This window comes from Drosophila miranda, chromosome XL, assembly GCF_003369915.1.
Source record: "Drosophila miranda strain MSH22 chromosome XL, D.miranda_PacBio2.1, whole genome shotgun sequence".
Classification (NCBI taxonomy): Eukaryota; Metazoa; Arthropoda; class Insecta; order Diptera; family Drosophilidae; genus Drosophila; species Drosophila miranda.
Window position 1 is genome coordinate 14,545,531 of NC_046673.1, and position 18,165 is coordinate 14,563,695.

Sequence of the window (18,165 nt, forward strand, 5' to 3'; positions counted from 1 at the left end):
ATGTATTTTTTCTTCTGGTTTATGTTAATTGCACTGCTTGGGTTCCTGAGTCTTCTTCACAGGCATTTGTGTGCTCCTATCTGATGTTTGTGGTTTTTACACTGCTTGCTTGTGGCTTTTCTGCGTCGTTAGCTGTGAATATTGCACTGCTTGCTTCTAAATTCTACCGATTGCTTATAATTGACTGTTCTCTCTACTCTGTACTGCTTGCTGATGCTTACATTCTCCCTGCTTCTCCGACATCCTTAAGCATCTGCTCCACTGCTTGCTGATCATACGGCATGCTTTTGTTGCATTTGATGGCACTGCTTTCGCCTTCCGATTTGACCAATTTGTGATGCTGCTGACAAATCGAATTGCGCTGCTTGCTTATCTTTTCTGACCCGACACTGACAAATCCACTGCTTGCTGCTATTCCTTGTGATGATTTATTATCTGTGTACTGCTTGCCTACTGCTTGGCCACGCTCTCTTCTCACTCCCACTGCTTTCTGGTCTTTCTTCACGGCTCTCTTTACCCGTTCTCGCTCTCGTTCTGTGTGTGTTTTGTTTTTTTCTTTCGTTTTGGCGGCAACGGCATTTGATGAATGATATAATACGAAACCGATTACGAATTCCACCCGCACACAGACACACACAGAGAAACACAGACAGACAATCGCAAGGCCATTGAGGGAGGGTGGGAGAGTAACGGTAAGAAAGAAGCTTTGCACGCAAGCAGTGTTCCCCCGTGCACTGCTTTGCTGCTGCCCAACACGCAGCAGCAGCAACAGGGGAAAAAAAGGTCGTCGAATGAGGTCAAGGTAGCCGGTTGCTATCTCTCTTTCTCCTCTGGCCATTATCTCTGCCAGCCGCTGCCGCCGCCCCCACTATCTCTCCTGGGGCTTCTCCCAACTGCTTGAACCAGCACCATCACCATCACCACCTTGGATCCTTCAAGGGAAAACTGATTTAATATTCCTATCGAAGGTATCCAAGTCCTCGGTTCCCCAAGAAAGGGAGGCACCTTCTTGCCTTTGTTTCTATTTTCCACTTCATTTATTGATTTGTGGCGTTTGGATGTCGGAAAATGAGAGATTTTTAAGGCGCTCACTCTCTTGTCTCTCTCTGCCGTTGCCTGAAAAAAGGGGATAGATGATTGTGGGAGAGGTGCAGGGTCCTAGGAACGAAAAAAAATACATAAAAACGCAGAAAACACAAACAAACAAACGATCGACGGCAGCGACGACGCCAAAAGAAGAACAAGAAAAAAAAGGAAAGAAACATTAAATAAACAAAATTCGAAAATAAACGTAACACTAACGAAATAAAACACAAAAAACACGAGTAGGAAAACCTTCGAGGCAGTGGATGCGACTCGGGGATACCCTCCCTGAATCAGAGAGAAGGGAAAGGCCAGAGGACATACTGGAATCAATCTGAATGAAAGAAATGATAATTAAAAATGGAAAAGAAAGGAATAGATCAATTGGAACTATATCTAAACGGGCAGCAATCCTGTAAAGGAGGAGACTCTCGAGAATTACCAGTACTGCTGTACTCCAAAGACCCCTTCAGATGGCACGCGTGATGCAGCAGCGTCCCTCGGTCTGGCATGGGTATAGTGTATCGAAAATTGTGTGTGTACCTAGCCTTTTCGAATGGGAATGGGTGGAAGAGAGTGTGCCGTGCCGTGGGGAGTGGGGCGGACTACGACACTTGGCAACAAGTTGAATGCCACATGAAGCAGTGAAGCAGTGAAGCAGGAGTCCATCCCTGCCAGAGAGGAGAGAGGCATGGGTTCGGTAATATATACATCGTGTATATAAATGAATGAATGGACGGCGAATGGATGCACATACATAGATGGGTACATATATATATATGTATATACATATGTATATGGAGAATCGGCAATTGCTCTTTGATGTTTGTGTGTTTGCCGCAATATTTTCCACATATTCTCTTTACACATTCGCGCGCACTCGCGTGCACTCGTATTTCTTTGATTGTTTTGATGGATTCTATCACATTTGATGGACAGACAGATCGACAGATCGACGGATGGATGGTGGCAGGGGGCGGGCGGGTTGGTGTTGGGGGTTGTGGAGGTGCGAGGAAATTCTTTAGATAACCTCTGGATGGGTGCAACTGATGTGGCCGGGGGGGTCTCTCGACTTCTTACGCTTGAAACTTGAACTAGAGGTGTGACAGCCCCTTCCCCCCGCCCCCCTTTGTTTCCTCCCACCTTCTCGCTCACTTTCACTAGCCATTGAAACATTTTCTAGCTATTCTGCCTTTCAGCAAGCAGTGCAGAGCAATATTTACACCTAGAAAGCAGTGGATTTGATCAGGAAACCAGTTCATCTGCCTTGAAAGCTGTTCATTCCCAAGGGTACACCTTGCAAGCAGTGGTTTAATATGTTCAGCAGTTCCTACACTGATCCAAGCAGTGTTTTTATTGCTAGCAAGCAGTGCTTTCGTATGTAAATCCGTTCATTAACCTGCTAAGCAGTTCTTTTTTACGGATAAACCTCGTAAGCAGTTGTTTCACCCGTAAAGCAGTGGAATTTGGAATATCCCACCATTTCTCTTGCCCTCTCCCTGTACCTGCTTTTAGAGAGGCGCTCTCTCTCAGTGGATCCTTGCTCGCCTTTGTTTATCCCCACCTCTAGACCGCCTGTCCGTTAATCAGAGCTCCCCCGACTAATTCATATGCGTACATCTGTATATAGACAGACTTCCCGTATATGAGTGATTTATCGCGTTGATATCGTTGCTTGCATTGTACTTTTGTTTCTTCTTGTGTCGGCTTTATGTTCCTACTTGTACGAGTATATTGTATATTTTATATTTTTTATCGACTTTCGTTCTGCGAATTTCGATCGACAAAGAAATCAAGAATAAAAATTAAGTCTAGGCATAACTGTAATATATACAGATACATATATATATATATATATAAATGTATCTGTAACTGCACGTACAAATCGCAATGCCCCCGATGCGTGTGTCTTTCTTGATTTTTGCTCGACTCTTTTTTTTTTTTGTTATCGATTCTGATACTGATTCTAGTACAACAAAAGCCAGCCCCCATATCAAATCGTATCGTATCGTATCATATATAAAAGAGGTGTCGTCTAGCCCTCGTTTTCCGCCGTCTATTTGTTTGCTAGTGTCCCCCAGATATGGAACCACTGGGGCGGGCAGGGGGGATATGGCGTGGGGCTATCTCTTGAAATGAAATTGTAATGACAACAGGGCGAGATACGGATAGATAGGTACGATAGATAGGAGAACACCAGAATGAAAGGTGGAACAAGAGAAGGGAGTGTTCCCGCAATACCCTCTACCCTCCGCCCTCCACCCTTTATGGTTGGTATACTATTGCGATTCTCTCCTGGCAATCCTTTCAGAAAGTATTTTACGTTCTTTAATAGATTCTGAAAAAAGGGGGACTGCGCCTATATCTTCTCTGGCTATGGAAAATTACGTGTACCCTTCTGATATTTACGGTGGCGTTCCATTCGATTGATATACGATTCTGATTAGAACAGGAGTGGCTCTTCCCCACAATAATCCCCCACTCGAATTCCCCCCATACTGATACAAAAGATCTTTTGTTCTAATCTTATCGAATTCGAATGGAATTTCTTGGAACATAAATTGTCATTTCCCCTTTCCTGCTTGAATCGAACTCAAAAAGTGAACAAACGAAAGGAAATGGAATGGATAGTAAGCGGCTAAGCCACACTGGAAGAGAGAGAAAATAGGGGCAACCATTTTTGACATCTGCTTGAGAGGATTTGTGATGATTCTGCGTATTCTCTAATATCTTATAGTTTTTGGATAGATTTAAAATAACAAAAAAAAAAAAATTAATTTTAAAATTATACAAATTAAAAACAACAATTAAAAATTATAAAAATACACAAAAATTATCAAAAATATAAAAGAGGTAAAATATAAAAATAATTTAAATGTAAAAAAATAAAATAAAAAAATAATATAGAAAAAAGTATATTAAACAATATATAAAAGATATAAAAGAAAATAAATAAAAAATATAAAAGAAAATATATAAAAAAATATATACAAAAATACATTTTAATGTTAAAAATTATTTATATAAAAAAAAATATATGTATAAATTAAAAAATATATACATGTGAAAAATAATATAGAATGAAATAAAATATAAAATAACAAATATTAAAAAAATAAAATAAAAAATAACAACTATTAAAAAAATAAAATATAAAATAAAAAATATTTAAAAAATGAAAATATAATACAAAATATTAAAAAAAAATATAATATAAAAAAATATATAAAATAACAAATATTCAAAAAATTAAAGAAAAAAAATAAATAATAAAAATTATAATAAATACCGAAAATAATCAAAAATACAACCCACATATAAAAAAAAACACAAAAACAAAATACAACAATAAATGGATAAGATCGTTGTGACATCCAGTAGCCTTTTTAAGTGGACGTCGCATGTTCCATCCACAGCATTAAAAAACCAGAGAGGATACATCTCGTGCAGAAAAGGACCAAAGCAAGGTTTCATTTTGTCAACTCTGTTACCGACCACTTTTTTTCTCAGCTTTGAATGCATTTTGAGCTTTGTTCTTGTGTGATTTTGGACTCCTACTTCTCTCTTAACTCAAAAGAGAGAACTGCAACGAGAGGCAGAACTAAAGGGCAGTACAGAGAGATAGAGAGAGAGAGAGGGGGGGCGGGAGAGGCAGCTGCAATCTGATTGATCCGTGGCCCTGATCCAGCGATTATTCTTATTTCCATTAGCCACCACATCCCCATACACCCCCCACCACCCGATTAATAGGCTGTTTTTGTTTTCTTTCAGCCGTCTTTTTTCTACTTAATTCTCATTTAATCTCGTTTTGGTTTCGGATTGTTGTTTCTGTGACGCCCCCCGAAACAAAAGAAAACAACTTTGATTGATGTAATTCTGCGGATCTCTCTCTCTCTCTCTCTCTCTCTCTCTGTGTTCCTCTTCCCTTCTCTACTGCTTGGACGTTCTGTACTTTTACCGTTCGTTTGCTCATTACACGCCTGTTCTACCTTCATTCGCTCTCCACTGCTAGTCCTCTGCTCCAATCTTCCATGCCATACGGGCGATACGACGGACGATACGGTTTTCGTTTTATTTCTTTTGGGCTTCTTCTTTGTTTGGTTTTTTGTTTCTTTCTTTTTTTGTATACCCTGTATTTTTTTAAGAGCGAGTGATGTGGATCTTGAAATCACTCTATTGAAAATTTTCTGATTTTTAAATGAAATATTTTTCATATTATTTATATTTTATTTTTGATAATTTTCTTATTTAAATTGCAATTTTTTCATATTTAATTTAAATATTTTTCAAACAAATTGAATATTTTTTATATATTTTAAAGTGTTTTATATTTAGATTAAATATATGGGCTTAATTAAAAATACTTTTTAATGCTTTTATGTTTAAATAAAAGGGAATTCAATTGAATTTCCTTATATTTGTATTTTAAACTCGAATATTTAATTTAAATTTTGATTGCCATTTTTAAATGGAGTGTTTGCAGGAGTTTTATACGATAGATCTATAACATTGTCTTTTAAAAATCATTATGATTCCATTTTCGTTGTTGGGCTAGATATATCACATCTGCTAGATATTCTAGGTATCTTCTAGTCCGGAAGATTCTCTCTGGTTTCTCCCACTCGCGCAACGAGTAGTGCAAAACAATCAATGTAATTGTGTTATCAACGATAGCAAGGCAAAGGAAAGAACCGAAAAGGCAACAACAAAACACTAGAAAAGCTGTTAAGTAAAGTCGTCAATAAATAAATAGAGAGAAAAGAAAAAAAACTGAGCAACTGATTCCTCTGTTTGTTTTGTTTGTCCGTGATATCATATTTTATTAGGCGGAAGAACAATCAATTTCCATGCCTGTCGATGTGGGGAGGAATCTCTACATTGTTTTTATTTTTTGCTTAAGAAAACAACCAACAACATGCATGTCGTGTGCATGAAAAAAACCCCACATACATGTCGTGTGCATGAAAAAACCCTACAAAGATGTCGTTGTATATTGATGATCGACTGCAAAAAATAATGTCCAAAATACATGTCGTGTGCATGACCGCTGCCGTTAAGGGTTTTTTCTGGTTGCTGGGTAGTGCACCACCCTGCTGCCTCGCTCAACCTTCAATCGTCTATCGCGTTTCCATTTGCTGATAACTCTGATATATAGGTCGTTTTATGATGTTGTTTTTGTGCCAAACGTCAAAAAAAAAAAAACCAGAAGCCAAAAGTCAGTAGCCGGCTAAAACACTCATGTTTTCTGTTTTTAATGATTTGCCATTCTGTTTCTTTTCGGTTTTACTTGAAGATTATCTGTGCTGCTGGTCTCCCACTCCCCCAACCTCTGCCCCCCTCCCTATGTGTACAAGTACGATCGTATATCTATTGCCTTGAATGGCTTGTGACACACTTGAGCGAGCGAGTGAGTGAGTGAGTGGTGCGGTGGAGAGCCGCAGAAACCACTTTGACAATTGCAATTACCAGTAACAAAAAAAAAAAAAAAAAATGGGGGGAGAATGGGGCAATTATAGAGTATCTTTGTATCTCTCTATCTGTATCTGTATCTGTTGCTCTGTTGCTCGTAATTACATATGTTTTAGCTCTGAAATTATTATTGTCTGTCTGTCGTGCAGTGCGGTTTCTCGTTGTTTAATTACGAGACGTAAAAAGCAAATGAAGAAATATATATAAAAACAAATCTTTAAATTAGCAGGAAATCATACAAAGACAGACAGGGAGAGGGGGAGAGAGAGAGGGAGAGGGAAAGGCAGAGAGACATATGTAAATCCTGTGGCAAGTCAAGGACGCTGGACCCTTCACTGGGCCAGCGCAGGGCCTTTGACCTTATCGCTGGGCCAATTAAATGGAACTCCCAGGGGTACCATGGGGTCATGGACCCAACAGACGGCAACAGCAGGGGGTGGCAGCATTTGAACTATGAGAAAAGAGTGCCACTACACCAATTATGCGATTGAATAGCTCTTGTATATCGTTCTAGACTCTAGATGGAATGGGAAATGGTTTCCCCACTCAATATTCAATATGGATGGTACTTCTGTGGCCCCCTACCCAACCTCTGTTGACTATTTTTTTAAAAATTAAATGGAAGGATACAGCAAGCACAGGACCGGATTTAAAGCGACGAAGGGCCACAGAAAATGTTTTAGAATTTCGATTAAAGGATGATCTGATCATTATCCAGAGGGGTCACTGTTTCCATCTCCACGATGATGTGATATCCCACCATCTTTCTGTCAATGACATTTGGGGAAACGCCCCGCCCCGCTGAATGGGGGTATTAACCCTTTCCTTGCCCCATCTGTTTGTTTTGGCCTTTAACAGAAAAAAAAAACATTAAAAGTTGCTGTATTTTTATTTCTATTTCATTTTTCGTTTTCATTTCTCTTGGGCTTGAAAGTTTTTCTCGTTTTGTTTTTTTTTTTTTTTTGTGAGGCGGCAGGCGGCAACAAACTGTGGAACGACAAACTCTGTGTATCGTCATTATATCAGGGATCATTATGATCATCCCCATATGTCCGATTACAGTTAGTTGAGTGCTTTTTAACAGCTTTTTACTGGAGCTGAAAAAACACCAAAGCTTCAAAAAAACAAAAACCTTTTACAGCTTTAATTACAATGCATATAAAAAAAAAAAACAAAAACAAAACAAAAAAACAAGAAGAAATACAGCCTCAGCCATAACTCGCGTATGATCGTGTGTCCGCTGGACATTGACCATCAAATCGGTGGCGAGGAGTTGGGCGGAGAGGGGCGGGGCGGGGCGGTGAAAACTGAAAACTGTAGCAGCAGGCACGCCTCGTCTCATTTGCCACATGAACCTCCTCGTCACTCATTCGCATGACGACACAGAAAAACCGCCCCCCAAAAAGTAAGATTTTTGTTGCTGTTTCGTTTCTAGGGTTTACTGATCTCTGACCTTTTCGTAATACTTGGGCTTTAAAGTGGGGTTTTCCACCAGCAAAGCTATGAAGAATTTGCTTCCATTTATTTTTGTATACAAGAATGAACTGCCATGCTCTTTGATCTAATGTTTCTAAGCATTAGTTAAGGAATGTCAGATGGAACCATTGCAAAAAAAATTAAATTAAAAAATAAAAAATATTATGGTTCTCTGTGGTGAATTTTCTATGGATTGGATTCGGAATACCTAAAGATTTGCTACAAATGATCATAAAAATACATAAAAACACCCATAAATAAAATACATATTCCTTCGGTACTTTAATATTTTATACCTAAATACAGATTAAATAAAAATAAAAAAAATATATATATAAAAATAAATAAAAATATAAAAAAATAAATATAAATAAAAAATAAATATAAATAAAAAATAAATATAAATAAAAAAATAAATATAAATTAAAAAATAAATATAAATAAAAAAATAGATTACAAAAATAAAAAATAAATTTTAAAAATAAACCATAAATTAAAAAAAAACAATAAATTAAAAAAAAAATAAATTAAAAAATACACTCCTTTGTTACTTTAAAATAAACAGAAATAGTACGTGCATAAAATATTGAATTTTATTTAATTAATATTTAATTTAAATATGAAATATATTGATTTTTTAATATTAAATATATTTATATTTTTTAAATATATTTAAACCAAATTTCTTAATATTTACATATGTCCTCACACTTTTTTATTCCTGGAGAAAATATACCCAATACTTGGTATATTTCACAGTTTTTTCTCTAGGTGTATTTTAAGGACTTTTTATCGATCAATATCTATCCGCTCCCATATCTAAAAGTATTTTAGTATTTTGTTCCATCTTTATTTAACCACGAAATTTCCTCATTTCAGATCGTACTACTCCATTGGGGATCCATGGGATAAGCAGTGCAAAAACTTATTCTAGGGAAAGTAAATATGATAATATCCAGCGCTACGATGGGCCTCGTGGCGCCAAAGCGCCGTTTGTTTGCAACGCATCTCAGACGCTAAAAGCCAAAGAGATAGAATAATAATAGTAGGAGCCGCAGTCGCAGCGGTGGGCCAGTGCCAGGGCCAGGGCCAATACCAGCACCAGCACCAGCACCCCCCATTCCGAACGCCACCCGCCCCCACCCACAAATGAGGAGGGGTGGGCAACGACGGGCCAACAACAGGTTGAGGAGCACATACATAGGCAAAAGCCCACAACAAAATCAAAAGCAAATGCCAGAGCAAAGGCAAAAGCAAAAGCAACAAAAACACGACAAATAGAAAGAAGCAGACAAAATAAAACAGAGAAAACCACCAAAACCGCAGAAACAACAAGCAGAGAAGCCACCGAAAGAGAGCGGCAGACCAACCGACCGACCGACCGACCGACCGGGCAGGCGTGAGAGTAAAAGAGGGAGAGAGTAATCCAATCAAAAACCAAACACAAACGCAGCAGAGCAGCAGCAGCCGAGCGGCAGCGACAGCAAAATGTTACAAAACTCGAACGCAGCTGCAGCGGCACAGGCAGCGGCGCAGGCTGCATCGGCCGTGGCCACACCATCGACTGCAGCAGCAGCGACAGCAACGGCAGCAGCAGCGGCGGCAGCGGCAGCAGCAGCAGCAGCGGCAGCGGCGGCGGCTAATAATGCTGCAATTGCCGCCTCATCCATACAACCGAAGCTGATTGTCATACGAAGGCGTCCATATCAGGGCTTCGGCTTTACGCTGCGTCACTTTATTGCCTATCCACCGGAAGATGATGGCAACGCTGCAGCGGCCGCTGCGTCGGCCGGCGTCACCAGCTGGTCACAGGTGAGAAACAGTGGGAAAGGGAACAGGGCAGACCTTGCGAAAGGAAACGAAGAGAGCGAGCGAGCGAGTGATTGAAAGAGAGCGCCGACTGCGCTGGCGCGCCGGTCAAGCAGAGAGGTGCAATTAGTCATCCGACTGCCGCTGCCCGTCCACTTTTGCTTTTTTTTCCTTTCCTTCTTTCTTTCCCGCATGCAAATTTCGTGTGACAGAGAGGGAGAGCGTAAACAGGCTTGCAGGGAGTAAACTTTCAATGCTGGAGCACAAACTCTTCTGCCGGCTCTGATGACGATGCGCTCTGTCGCGTTACGTGAGCGGCGACAGCGGCAGCGGCAGCGGCAGCGGCAGCGCACGCGCGACTTATTCAAATTGCGACTATTTTGTGTTGCTTTCTTTTTGCTTTTCATTTGCGAGCGACGATGCCTTACAGCAGCGGGCATATGCGGTTTATCAAGAGGTTTGCCCAGGTGCCCACTTGGTGCGGATTAATATAAATATTCGGGACTAGGTTTTTCTTCTACATATCGAAGCAGAAGAAGATCCATTGAAAGGGTATTCCGAAATCCATATTTCTCTTCACATGCGCCTCATTTTTTGTTGTATTTTGTTTTTGCACTAATTTGCGTTTTGTTTTTGCTTTTTAATATTGAAAATCATAGCCCCCGTTCCTGCTCGCTCTCTCTCTCCCTCCCGACACTCTCTTTAAGCTGCCGTTACACGATACCTTTTCCACCGACGCTTTTTTTGTGGTCTGTAAGGGTTTTTGAGTATAAAAATATACATATTATTTTTGATCGATGGAGTGGAAGGTTTGTTTTTGCCAATCGATGAACAAAGTGTCGGTGGAAGGCGTACGATGGAGCTGGATCAGCGGCACGCTCTCTCGATCCCAACGGCGGGGCTCGGCTCTTGCTCTCTCGCGCTCGCGCGCGCTCTCTCTCTCTTCGCGCTATCCGCTCTCCTGGGTGAATGCGCTGTTGTTGTTGTTTTTTGTTTCACGATTTATGTGCCTTAAACTGTTGTTGTTTTCTCTCTGTTTTCTGCTTTTTGGTCTTCATTTCTTCGTCGCTTGTGTGTAGGAAGCATCCACTGGAGGTGGCAGCAACAGCAACAACAGCAACAGACACAGCCACAGCGGCAGCAGCAGCAGCAATAGCAACAGCAACAGCAACAACAGCAACAGCGCTGCTGCCGGAATGGAGCCGCCACCAACATCACCGACATCGCTGCCGCCATACCAGGTGAAAGCGATGGAGACCATTTTCATCAAAGAGGTGCAGGCGAACGGACCGGCCCACTATGCGAACCTCCAGACGGGCGACCGAGTGCTGATGGTCAACAATCAGCCGATTGCGGGCATTGCCTACAGCACCATCGTTTCGATGATCAAGCAAACGCCGGCGGTGCTCACGCTGCACGTTGTACCCAAGGAATGCGATGTGCTACAAATGGTGAGCAGAAGATGATGATAAATATATAGATATATATATATATATATATATTCTATGTATCTAATCTATTACCCCTTATCTCTATCTCTCACTCTCTCTGTAGCACTATACGAGCATTGCCCATACGCCGGAATCGAATCGGTTGACAATGTCAACGCACTCGCCATCGCACGGGCATGGGCATACGCTGCTGGCCAATGGAACGATCAATGCCTCCTCCGCCGCCGCCACCACAATCCAAAAATCCACATTTCCACAACAACAACAACAACAACAGCAGCAACAACAACAACAACAGCAGCAGCAACAGTTGATCTCATATCCCGCTGTGGCTGCCACATCATCGCCGGCATCCTCGCCGCATCAGCATCAGCATTCACATACGTATCCGCATTCGCATTCGCATCCGCATCCTCTTCAATCATATCCTTCACATGGACATGCACCGCCCCTGCATGGCGGTAGTCGATCTGCCAGCATTAGCAGCACCACCAGCGGAGGAGTCGTCTCCATGAGTCATTATCATCAGCAGCAACAACAACAGCAGCAGCAGCAACAACAACAGCAGCAGCATCATCATCGTCATCCGGCTCTCAGTGGCGGCAGCAGTAGCATTGATTTCGGTGATATGGCCCTGGGCCTGCGTCAGCATCAGCATCTCTATCAGCAGCAGCAGCAGCAGCATCATCAGCTGCTCTCAACCGGCGGCGGCAGCAGTGGCGCCTTCATGCGGTAAGTCAATAAACTTTGTTGTTCCCACCCCCTCCCCATACACCCCTCCCCCCCCACACACACAAATGAAAGAAAGAAACATTTGGATTACATCAGACTTTTGATCTAGAAACAGATTCATTTTGTAAGCCACTAACAATTTAAACGGCAGGGCCTGCCAAAAAAAAGGGAAAGGGAAAAGAGTTACAAATAAATTAGGCCTTAACAATTGGTCCTCACCTGAAGATGGAAGATAGAGTTATAGAGAATTTAAGAAGGCCACCATAGAGCCGCTGGATCCAACCAATTTTGAATGAGAATTGGGACTTAAGGATGCAACATCATGCCATCGAAATGCTTGGCAATGGGAATGGATACCACAAAGAAAGCATAGCTCTTGATTATGTCCCAGACGAGCGGCTCGTTGTACAGTACACTGCAAATAAAGCGAATCTTGCGAACACGGCTCGTCAGATCAATCATATTGCGACTGTACTGTAAAGAGAGAGAAACAAAACTAAGACGGAGCCAGTCTTCTAATTGATATTCTTGGCCCTTACCTGCTGGTGGCTTTTCGGCTAGATATTTGTAAGAACTATTATTTGTATTTTGTGTGTGAATTGTTGTGAGACTGAGACAGAGAAGTGTTGTGCTTTGAAATATTTACCAGGGATTACTTGATTATCCAATTTCCAAACCACATCAAACATTAATTGAATAAATATTTGGTCTAATTAATGGATAATCATCATTATCCAGCCAATGGCCATTGAGTTTTGAGCTCTGTTCCAAGAATGATGTGTGGCATTGGATCTCTGGGTGGAAAGTGTTAAATTTCAATGTGACATCCGGCCTCTGAATGGCCTTGACAAATATTTAGCTACAAATTGGAATTGTAATTTTGATTGAGCATTTCCGAATAATTGAATAAGTGCTCGAAAGAAGGCACATTAGAGGAAATTTGAGCATGAGAGGAGCATGATTGCTATCAGAATACAAGAGCATAAAAGTTGGCATTAAATGGGATAAAAAAAAGGAACTATTTCTACCAAGAATACAGAGATCTATGCATGTGCAAATGTAAGTAACAGGAATGGTGATGCATATAGGAAATAGATCAAAGACTCCTAATTCGCTGCGCAAATTTCCCATAATTGAACGGCATACATTCGTTACAAGTGATCTCAGTGTTTGTTACAATGAAATCCCACAAAGATATAAGACCGTGTAAAAAAAGACAGTGATCGAATACGCAAAAAAACGAAAGAGAAACAAATATGTACAGATTCTCTTTATGCTCTTTCTGGTTTTCCTTTGGTTTCTAGCTGTTTGTGAGCTGTGTGTGTTTTTATATATTTGTGTTGTTATTTTAAACCGTGTTAAATCGAATAAAACCCTGTACAAATTTAAAATTTTTGATTTTCTAACCGTGTTATTTCAAAACCGTGTAAAAAAAGACCATGTAAAAACAAAATTAGGTGTATATCGGAATATGATACAATACTATGGTATGTCTGAAGAGTCATTTGAACATCGAATGGCAGTACATACTAGAGGTGTCTAAACAAGTGTCTTACAACCCATGAATTTGAATGACGCAGAATTCCGTATGTTCCCATGTAAAAATCCCCGGTTGTTTGTCTGGCGTGTCATGGGAGAAGTCCCCACCACCCAGGACACTGTCATTCACGATTCAGGCAGGTTTCATTGGGAGACAGGTTCAAAAGCCACTCTTGTGGCTTTACCATTGAAATGTACAGGCTTTACGCATTTTACTATTTATATATTTTGAGTCTTCAAGTGGCAACCATTGTTTAAACGGCTGTTCCACAGGGTATCCATGCGCCGTAAACATCTTTTGTGGATGTTTAGCTTTAAGATTTCCCCCAGTTTCATTGATGGGCTGGCACTTCGATGTAGAAATATTTCTGCATTCAGTATTCCTCTGTCCGCCAGAAACCTAAAATTTAAATTAAATTATTATTAAGATTTCTGTAGAATATTAAGGCATGTGAAAATGAACAAACTTTCTGCATGAATCCTGGACCTCCTCCTGCAGCTTCAGATGTGTGTGCATGTGTGATGAAAAAAGTGGCCAAAACCAATCAGATCTGAAACAGAAACAGAAACAAGCAAACTCTCAATACACGAAATGTTTTTCGCAATTTCTGGATGGAGGGGAAAAAGAGCAGAGAAAATCAGGCTGCTGATGAGCTAAATGACATTATTAATGTCATAACAACAACCCAACGAGAACGGAACGGAACGGAATGTAACGAACATGCGAATAATTAAAGACAATTGTAAATGGAAGACTGTACGAAATGCATCAGACCCACAAAACCCTGGTCACTGGATTCTACCGCCGCCAGTGAAGTCCAGTTTTTTGCTTTGTTTTTTTCTGTGGCAATAATTTATATGAGGGGCATACAGCCCCAACCCCCAACCCCCAACACCCATCTCTCGCCCATGGCAATTATGGAAAACCCGACAAAATATGTTGGGGTCTGTCTTTGTGTCCGCCCCTCCCTTCTGATTTGTATTTTTTTTGGGTGATTTCATCAGAATTTCTCTTCAAACGATTACTCTCGTCTCATCTCTCGTCTCTCGTTTGGCATACATACGAGTATTTTCCAACCATTGTTTTCCCCATCGCATCTGTACGGAATGAACATTTATATGCCATGCGTGTACATTTGCCTCTGGTATGTATATTTCATTCTATATTTGGTCAGTGATGGAATAAATCCGACTCCAGGCTTCAAACAAAAAGAACAACAAGAACATATAAAAGGTAATTGATTACTTGAGGAATAAACAGATAATTGATAGAGAAAGAAGGCACAAAGCAGGAAACTTCTAGTCAGAATCTCTGGTTTAAATACTCCCAGAAGCAAGTCTGAGTACGAGGAAGGCTCTTGGAAACCGCTCTTCCGAACCGCTGCATAGCGGTCGTCTCTCCGTAGATCGGACAAGGTCGTACTCACTCCAAACATGTTATCTCTCCAACCTTTGGCGCTAACCTTTACCAACTACTTCTCTCCTACGTTGTTCACGGTTTACATTTATCTTTGCTGGGAAATTTGTCACGTTTTTCTCTCAATGTGGCTTTTTTCTCCCCTCCAAACATGATGTGTGGCGTGACGTAGAGCAGAAATAGAGATTGCTCAATAGCAAAACTTACTTTCTCCAGAACTTCGGTACGTGTAGAACGGAGCGAATGGGAAAGGAGGCATACAATAGTTCCTCCTTCGTGGCATAAATAAAACTCGTAGATCTTCCACAAAAGAACGAACTACAATCGGTTGAGATCCGAAAAGCTCTCGGTATGCTTTTACCTAAGCTGACAAAAGGGTTTGCTAGCGAGTGTCTAGTAGAGCCCTGCATGAACGGGCGAACGAATCGATTCGTTGGGATTCGGGGGACTCGCTTCGAATCGCTCGCCCAAAACGGACTGAACGAAGCAGCTCAGATCCGAACGAGAGAGTACATAGAGAGAACGAGTAAGCAGTACACAGCAGGCAGAAGCCTGAAAATATGTGTTTTTTGTGGGTGCCGATTACGCGACATGTTTGTGCATGCACAATAGCAATCTCCATGTGTGTAATAAAGTTGGACATGCGATGATTTCTCCGACGAATCCCTGCAGAAACATGTTAACGATTCATATTTGGTTTCTAGGGATTCGAGGTGATTCGAACGCATTAAAGGGGAAACGAGTATAGCTGTGATTCTATGAATACTGTGGATTCAGGCAGAGCTCTTGTGAAAGAATCTAAGCGGTGACACTCGGCCGAGAAATGCCTGTGTGTGTGAATGGTTAATGGTCTCCTTTTCTTGTCGTTTTCCATCCACTCTTTCGAGCTGTAACTGTACGCAAAATGTGAGCGAAACAAAGTGGTCTAAACAATTTCCCACTTATTCATTTTTCACGTCCATCAACCATGCTAAAGGGGCTCCAATGTGAGATTTGTGTGTGTTTGTGGGGGCCCGTGGTCGTTGCCGCATATGAATTATTGAGAATGAATTATTTTAATATGCAAAACGCAGTATCGAACATTTTTCACCCTTTTAGCGACCCTCCTACCCCGTTCCCCTGTGCCCCTGGCCATAATCCAATGGCCCTGCCGTCGTCGTCGTCTCACATTGCGTATACGCAGCGTTGTTGCATATGAATATGAATAAATAAATCAATTAATATACAGTAAAAAGTGCAGCAACAAAAGCAATAACACAACTCATTGACTAATGAAGAAAGAGTCAGTTGATAGAGAGTCGCAGAGGGGGAAAGAGAAAGAGAGAGAGATAAAAGCTACTGCAATACCTTGTACAGAAATCGGAGTGTAAATGGATATACCCGATACTCGACACCGACACCGACACTGGCACCCCCCCGAAAGCCCCAGTATTTCGCCCGAACAATACGCAATAACAATAGCATTTTTTGTATATATATATATATATATATATATTTTTTTTTGTTGTAACTTGCCGACGCGCGTCACACGAATATTTGTTACAGCGCGCGCGCGCGTTTGTTCCTCTATTGTTAAACAATTACGAGAAATATTTAATTGAATTTTGTATGGGCGACGCACAAAAAAGCAGAATCAGTGGGGAATCAGGGCAGAAGAAGCGAAGAACTGGTGGGATCTGACCAGAGGAAGAAGCAGTGGCAGCGAACAGAAGAAGCAGTGGGATCTGCCAGTGGAAGCGGACAGAAGAAGCAACGAGATCTGCCAGAGGAAGAAGCAGTGGAAGCGGACAGAAGAAGCAGTGCGATCTGCTAGAGAAAGAATCAGTGGTAGCGGACAGAAGAAGCAGTGAGATCTGCCAGAGGAAGAATTAGTGGAAAGAGCAAGAACAAGCAGTGGGATCTGGTGAGAAGAAAGGGCAGCTAATCTGTATCTGGCAGAGTAATCAGAAAGATCGGATAGAAGAAGCACCTGCTGAATCTGAACGAATAGAAGAAGCAGTATATTCATGGAAGACAAAGCAGTAGCCGGCCTCTGCCAGAGGAACAAGCAGGGATATCAGATACGTACGGCACAGTGAATCGTTTTATTTTACCGATCTTAAGCAAAAATCATACATTTTCTGAGGAAATATTTTCTATGTAGAGGGGCACTAGGGAGGACTATACGTCGTACTTACCTGTTGATGATGCTTCCTTTTGGCGGTGGAAAGTGCAAAATCCAAGCAGTTTAGGCTGTGTTCAGCAAGCAGTGGCTTGTGCTAGAGATAAGAGAATCCGTGCAATCAAAGCAGTTCAAGAAGGCAGAACAAACACTGCCGGCGAATAGAAGCAGTGCAGACGGGCAGAAAATTGTACAGCGGAAGCGCCGACAGAGGCAGTGACTGCAGGCAGCAACAGTGGCAGTGGCAGTGGCAGCAGCAGAGGCAGTGGCAGAAGCAGAGGCAGTGGCAGCAGTAGCAGAAAGGAGGGGGCATACATACATAGGTCAAATCATTCGGCTATCAACCATGAGAGGGGCGGTATTTCGTTGGTACAGCGGGGGCGTCTGAGGTGCGCGGAAAGGAGATGGCAAATAAAACGAAGAACCACGCCCACGCCCAGGAATGCATTCATCGAGATGTGTGCTACGACGCAACCAGACAGCAAGACACCACAACAGACTCTCCCATCCATTCAGAGAGAGAGAGAGAGAGTGAGGTTGGGAGAGAGATTCCTATACCCTGTGTTCCACTTTGCAGCCCTTGGGGCATATGGGTTTCCACTGTTGATGATCCAGTAAAAGATCTTTGAGGTATTACATGTACCATCCGATGGGCATTACGAGCGCCATAGAGAATCCCCGCGAATCGAAAAACAAAATACATGTCGTGTCCAATCTTGAATTTCTACAAATTGTAAGATATGGAGCTTTTGTTTGAAGGAGTAGCTCATAATAAACCACTAATCATCTCCTAAATAAAGCAAAACAAGAACCAAAATTTCTTCTATCGATTGTAAAGAGTAAAGATAGAACCATTTGGATTATCTTTGGACACTCACCAAATACTTTAGGCGGAAGAGAGTGCTTTTAAAAGGGGGGTATGCCATGGTCCCAAACGTATATGTTGTCAAATGTTTGTCCCTACATTAAGATGGAAATTGAAACGAGTTCCGATTGAGTTTGGAGTAGCTGTCGTGCCCTTCGGCATG

At 41.4% G+C, this 18,165-nt stretch overlaps 1 protein-coding gene and 2 long non-coding RNA genes across 6 annotated transcripts in view; 1 reads left to right on the top strand and 2 right to left on the bottom strand.

Moving 5' to 3' along the window:
• The window catches only part of LOC108157307, a 53,324-nt gene that overhangs the window by 16,419 nt on the left and 18,740 nt on the right, over nt 1-18,165 (top strand). For all 4 annotated transcript variants that reach the window (XM_033399936.1, XM_017289333.2, XM_033399937.1 and 1 more), the window contains 3 exons: nt 8,908-9,840; nt 10,917-11,288; nt 11,392-12,020. In XM_033399936.1, coding sequence (XP_033255827.1) covers nt 9,517-9,840; nt 10,917-11,288; nt 11,392-12,020 — 1,325 coding nt within the window. In that variant the 5' untranslated portion in view covers nt 8,908-9,516. The remainder of the gene's footprint in view (nt 1-8,907; nt 9,841-10,916; nt 11,289-11,391; nt 12,021-18,165) is intronic.
• On the bottom strand, nt 12,102-12,332 carry LOC117195350. The gene is made up of 2 exons (XR_004475064.1): nt 12,240-12,332; nt 12,102-12,174 (listed from the first exon to the last, which is right to left on the bottom strand). It is a non-coding gene; the product is annotated as an uncharacterized LOC117195350 (long non-coding RNA).
• LOC117195351 lies at nt 13,375-17,274 on the bottom strand. Its single transcript, XR_004475065.1, has 3 exons — nt 17,154-17,274; nt 14,027-14,110; nt 13,375-13,959 (listed from the first exon to the last, which is right to left on the bottom strand). It is a non-coding gene; the product is annotated as an uncharacterized LOC117195351 (long non-coding RNA).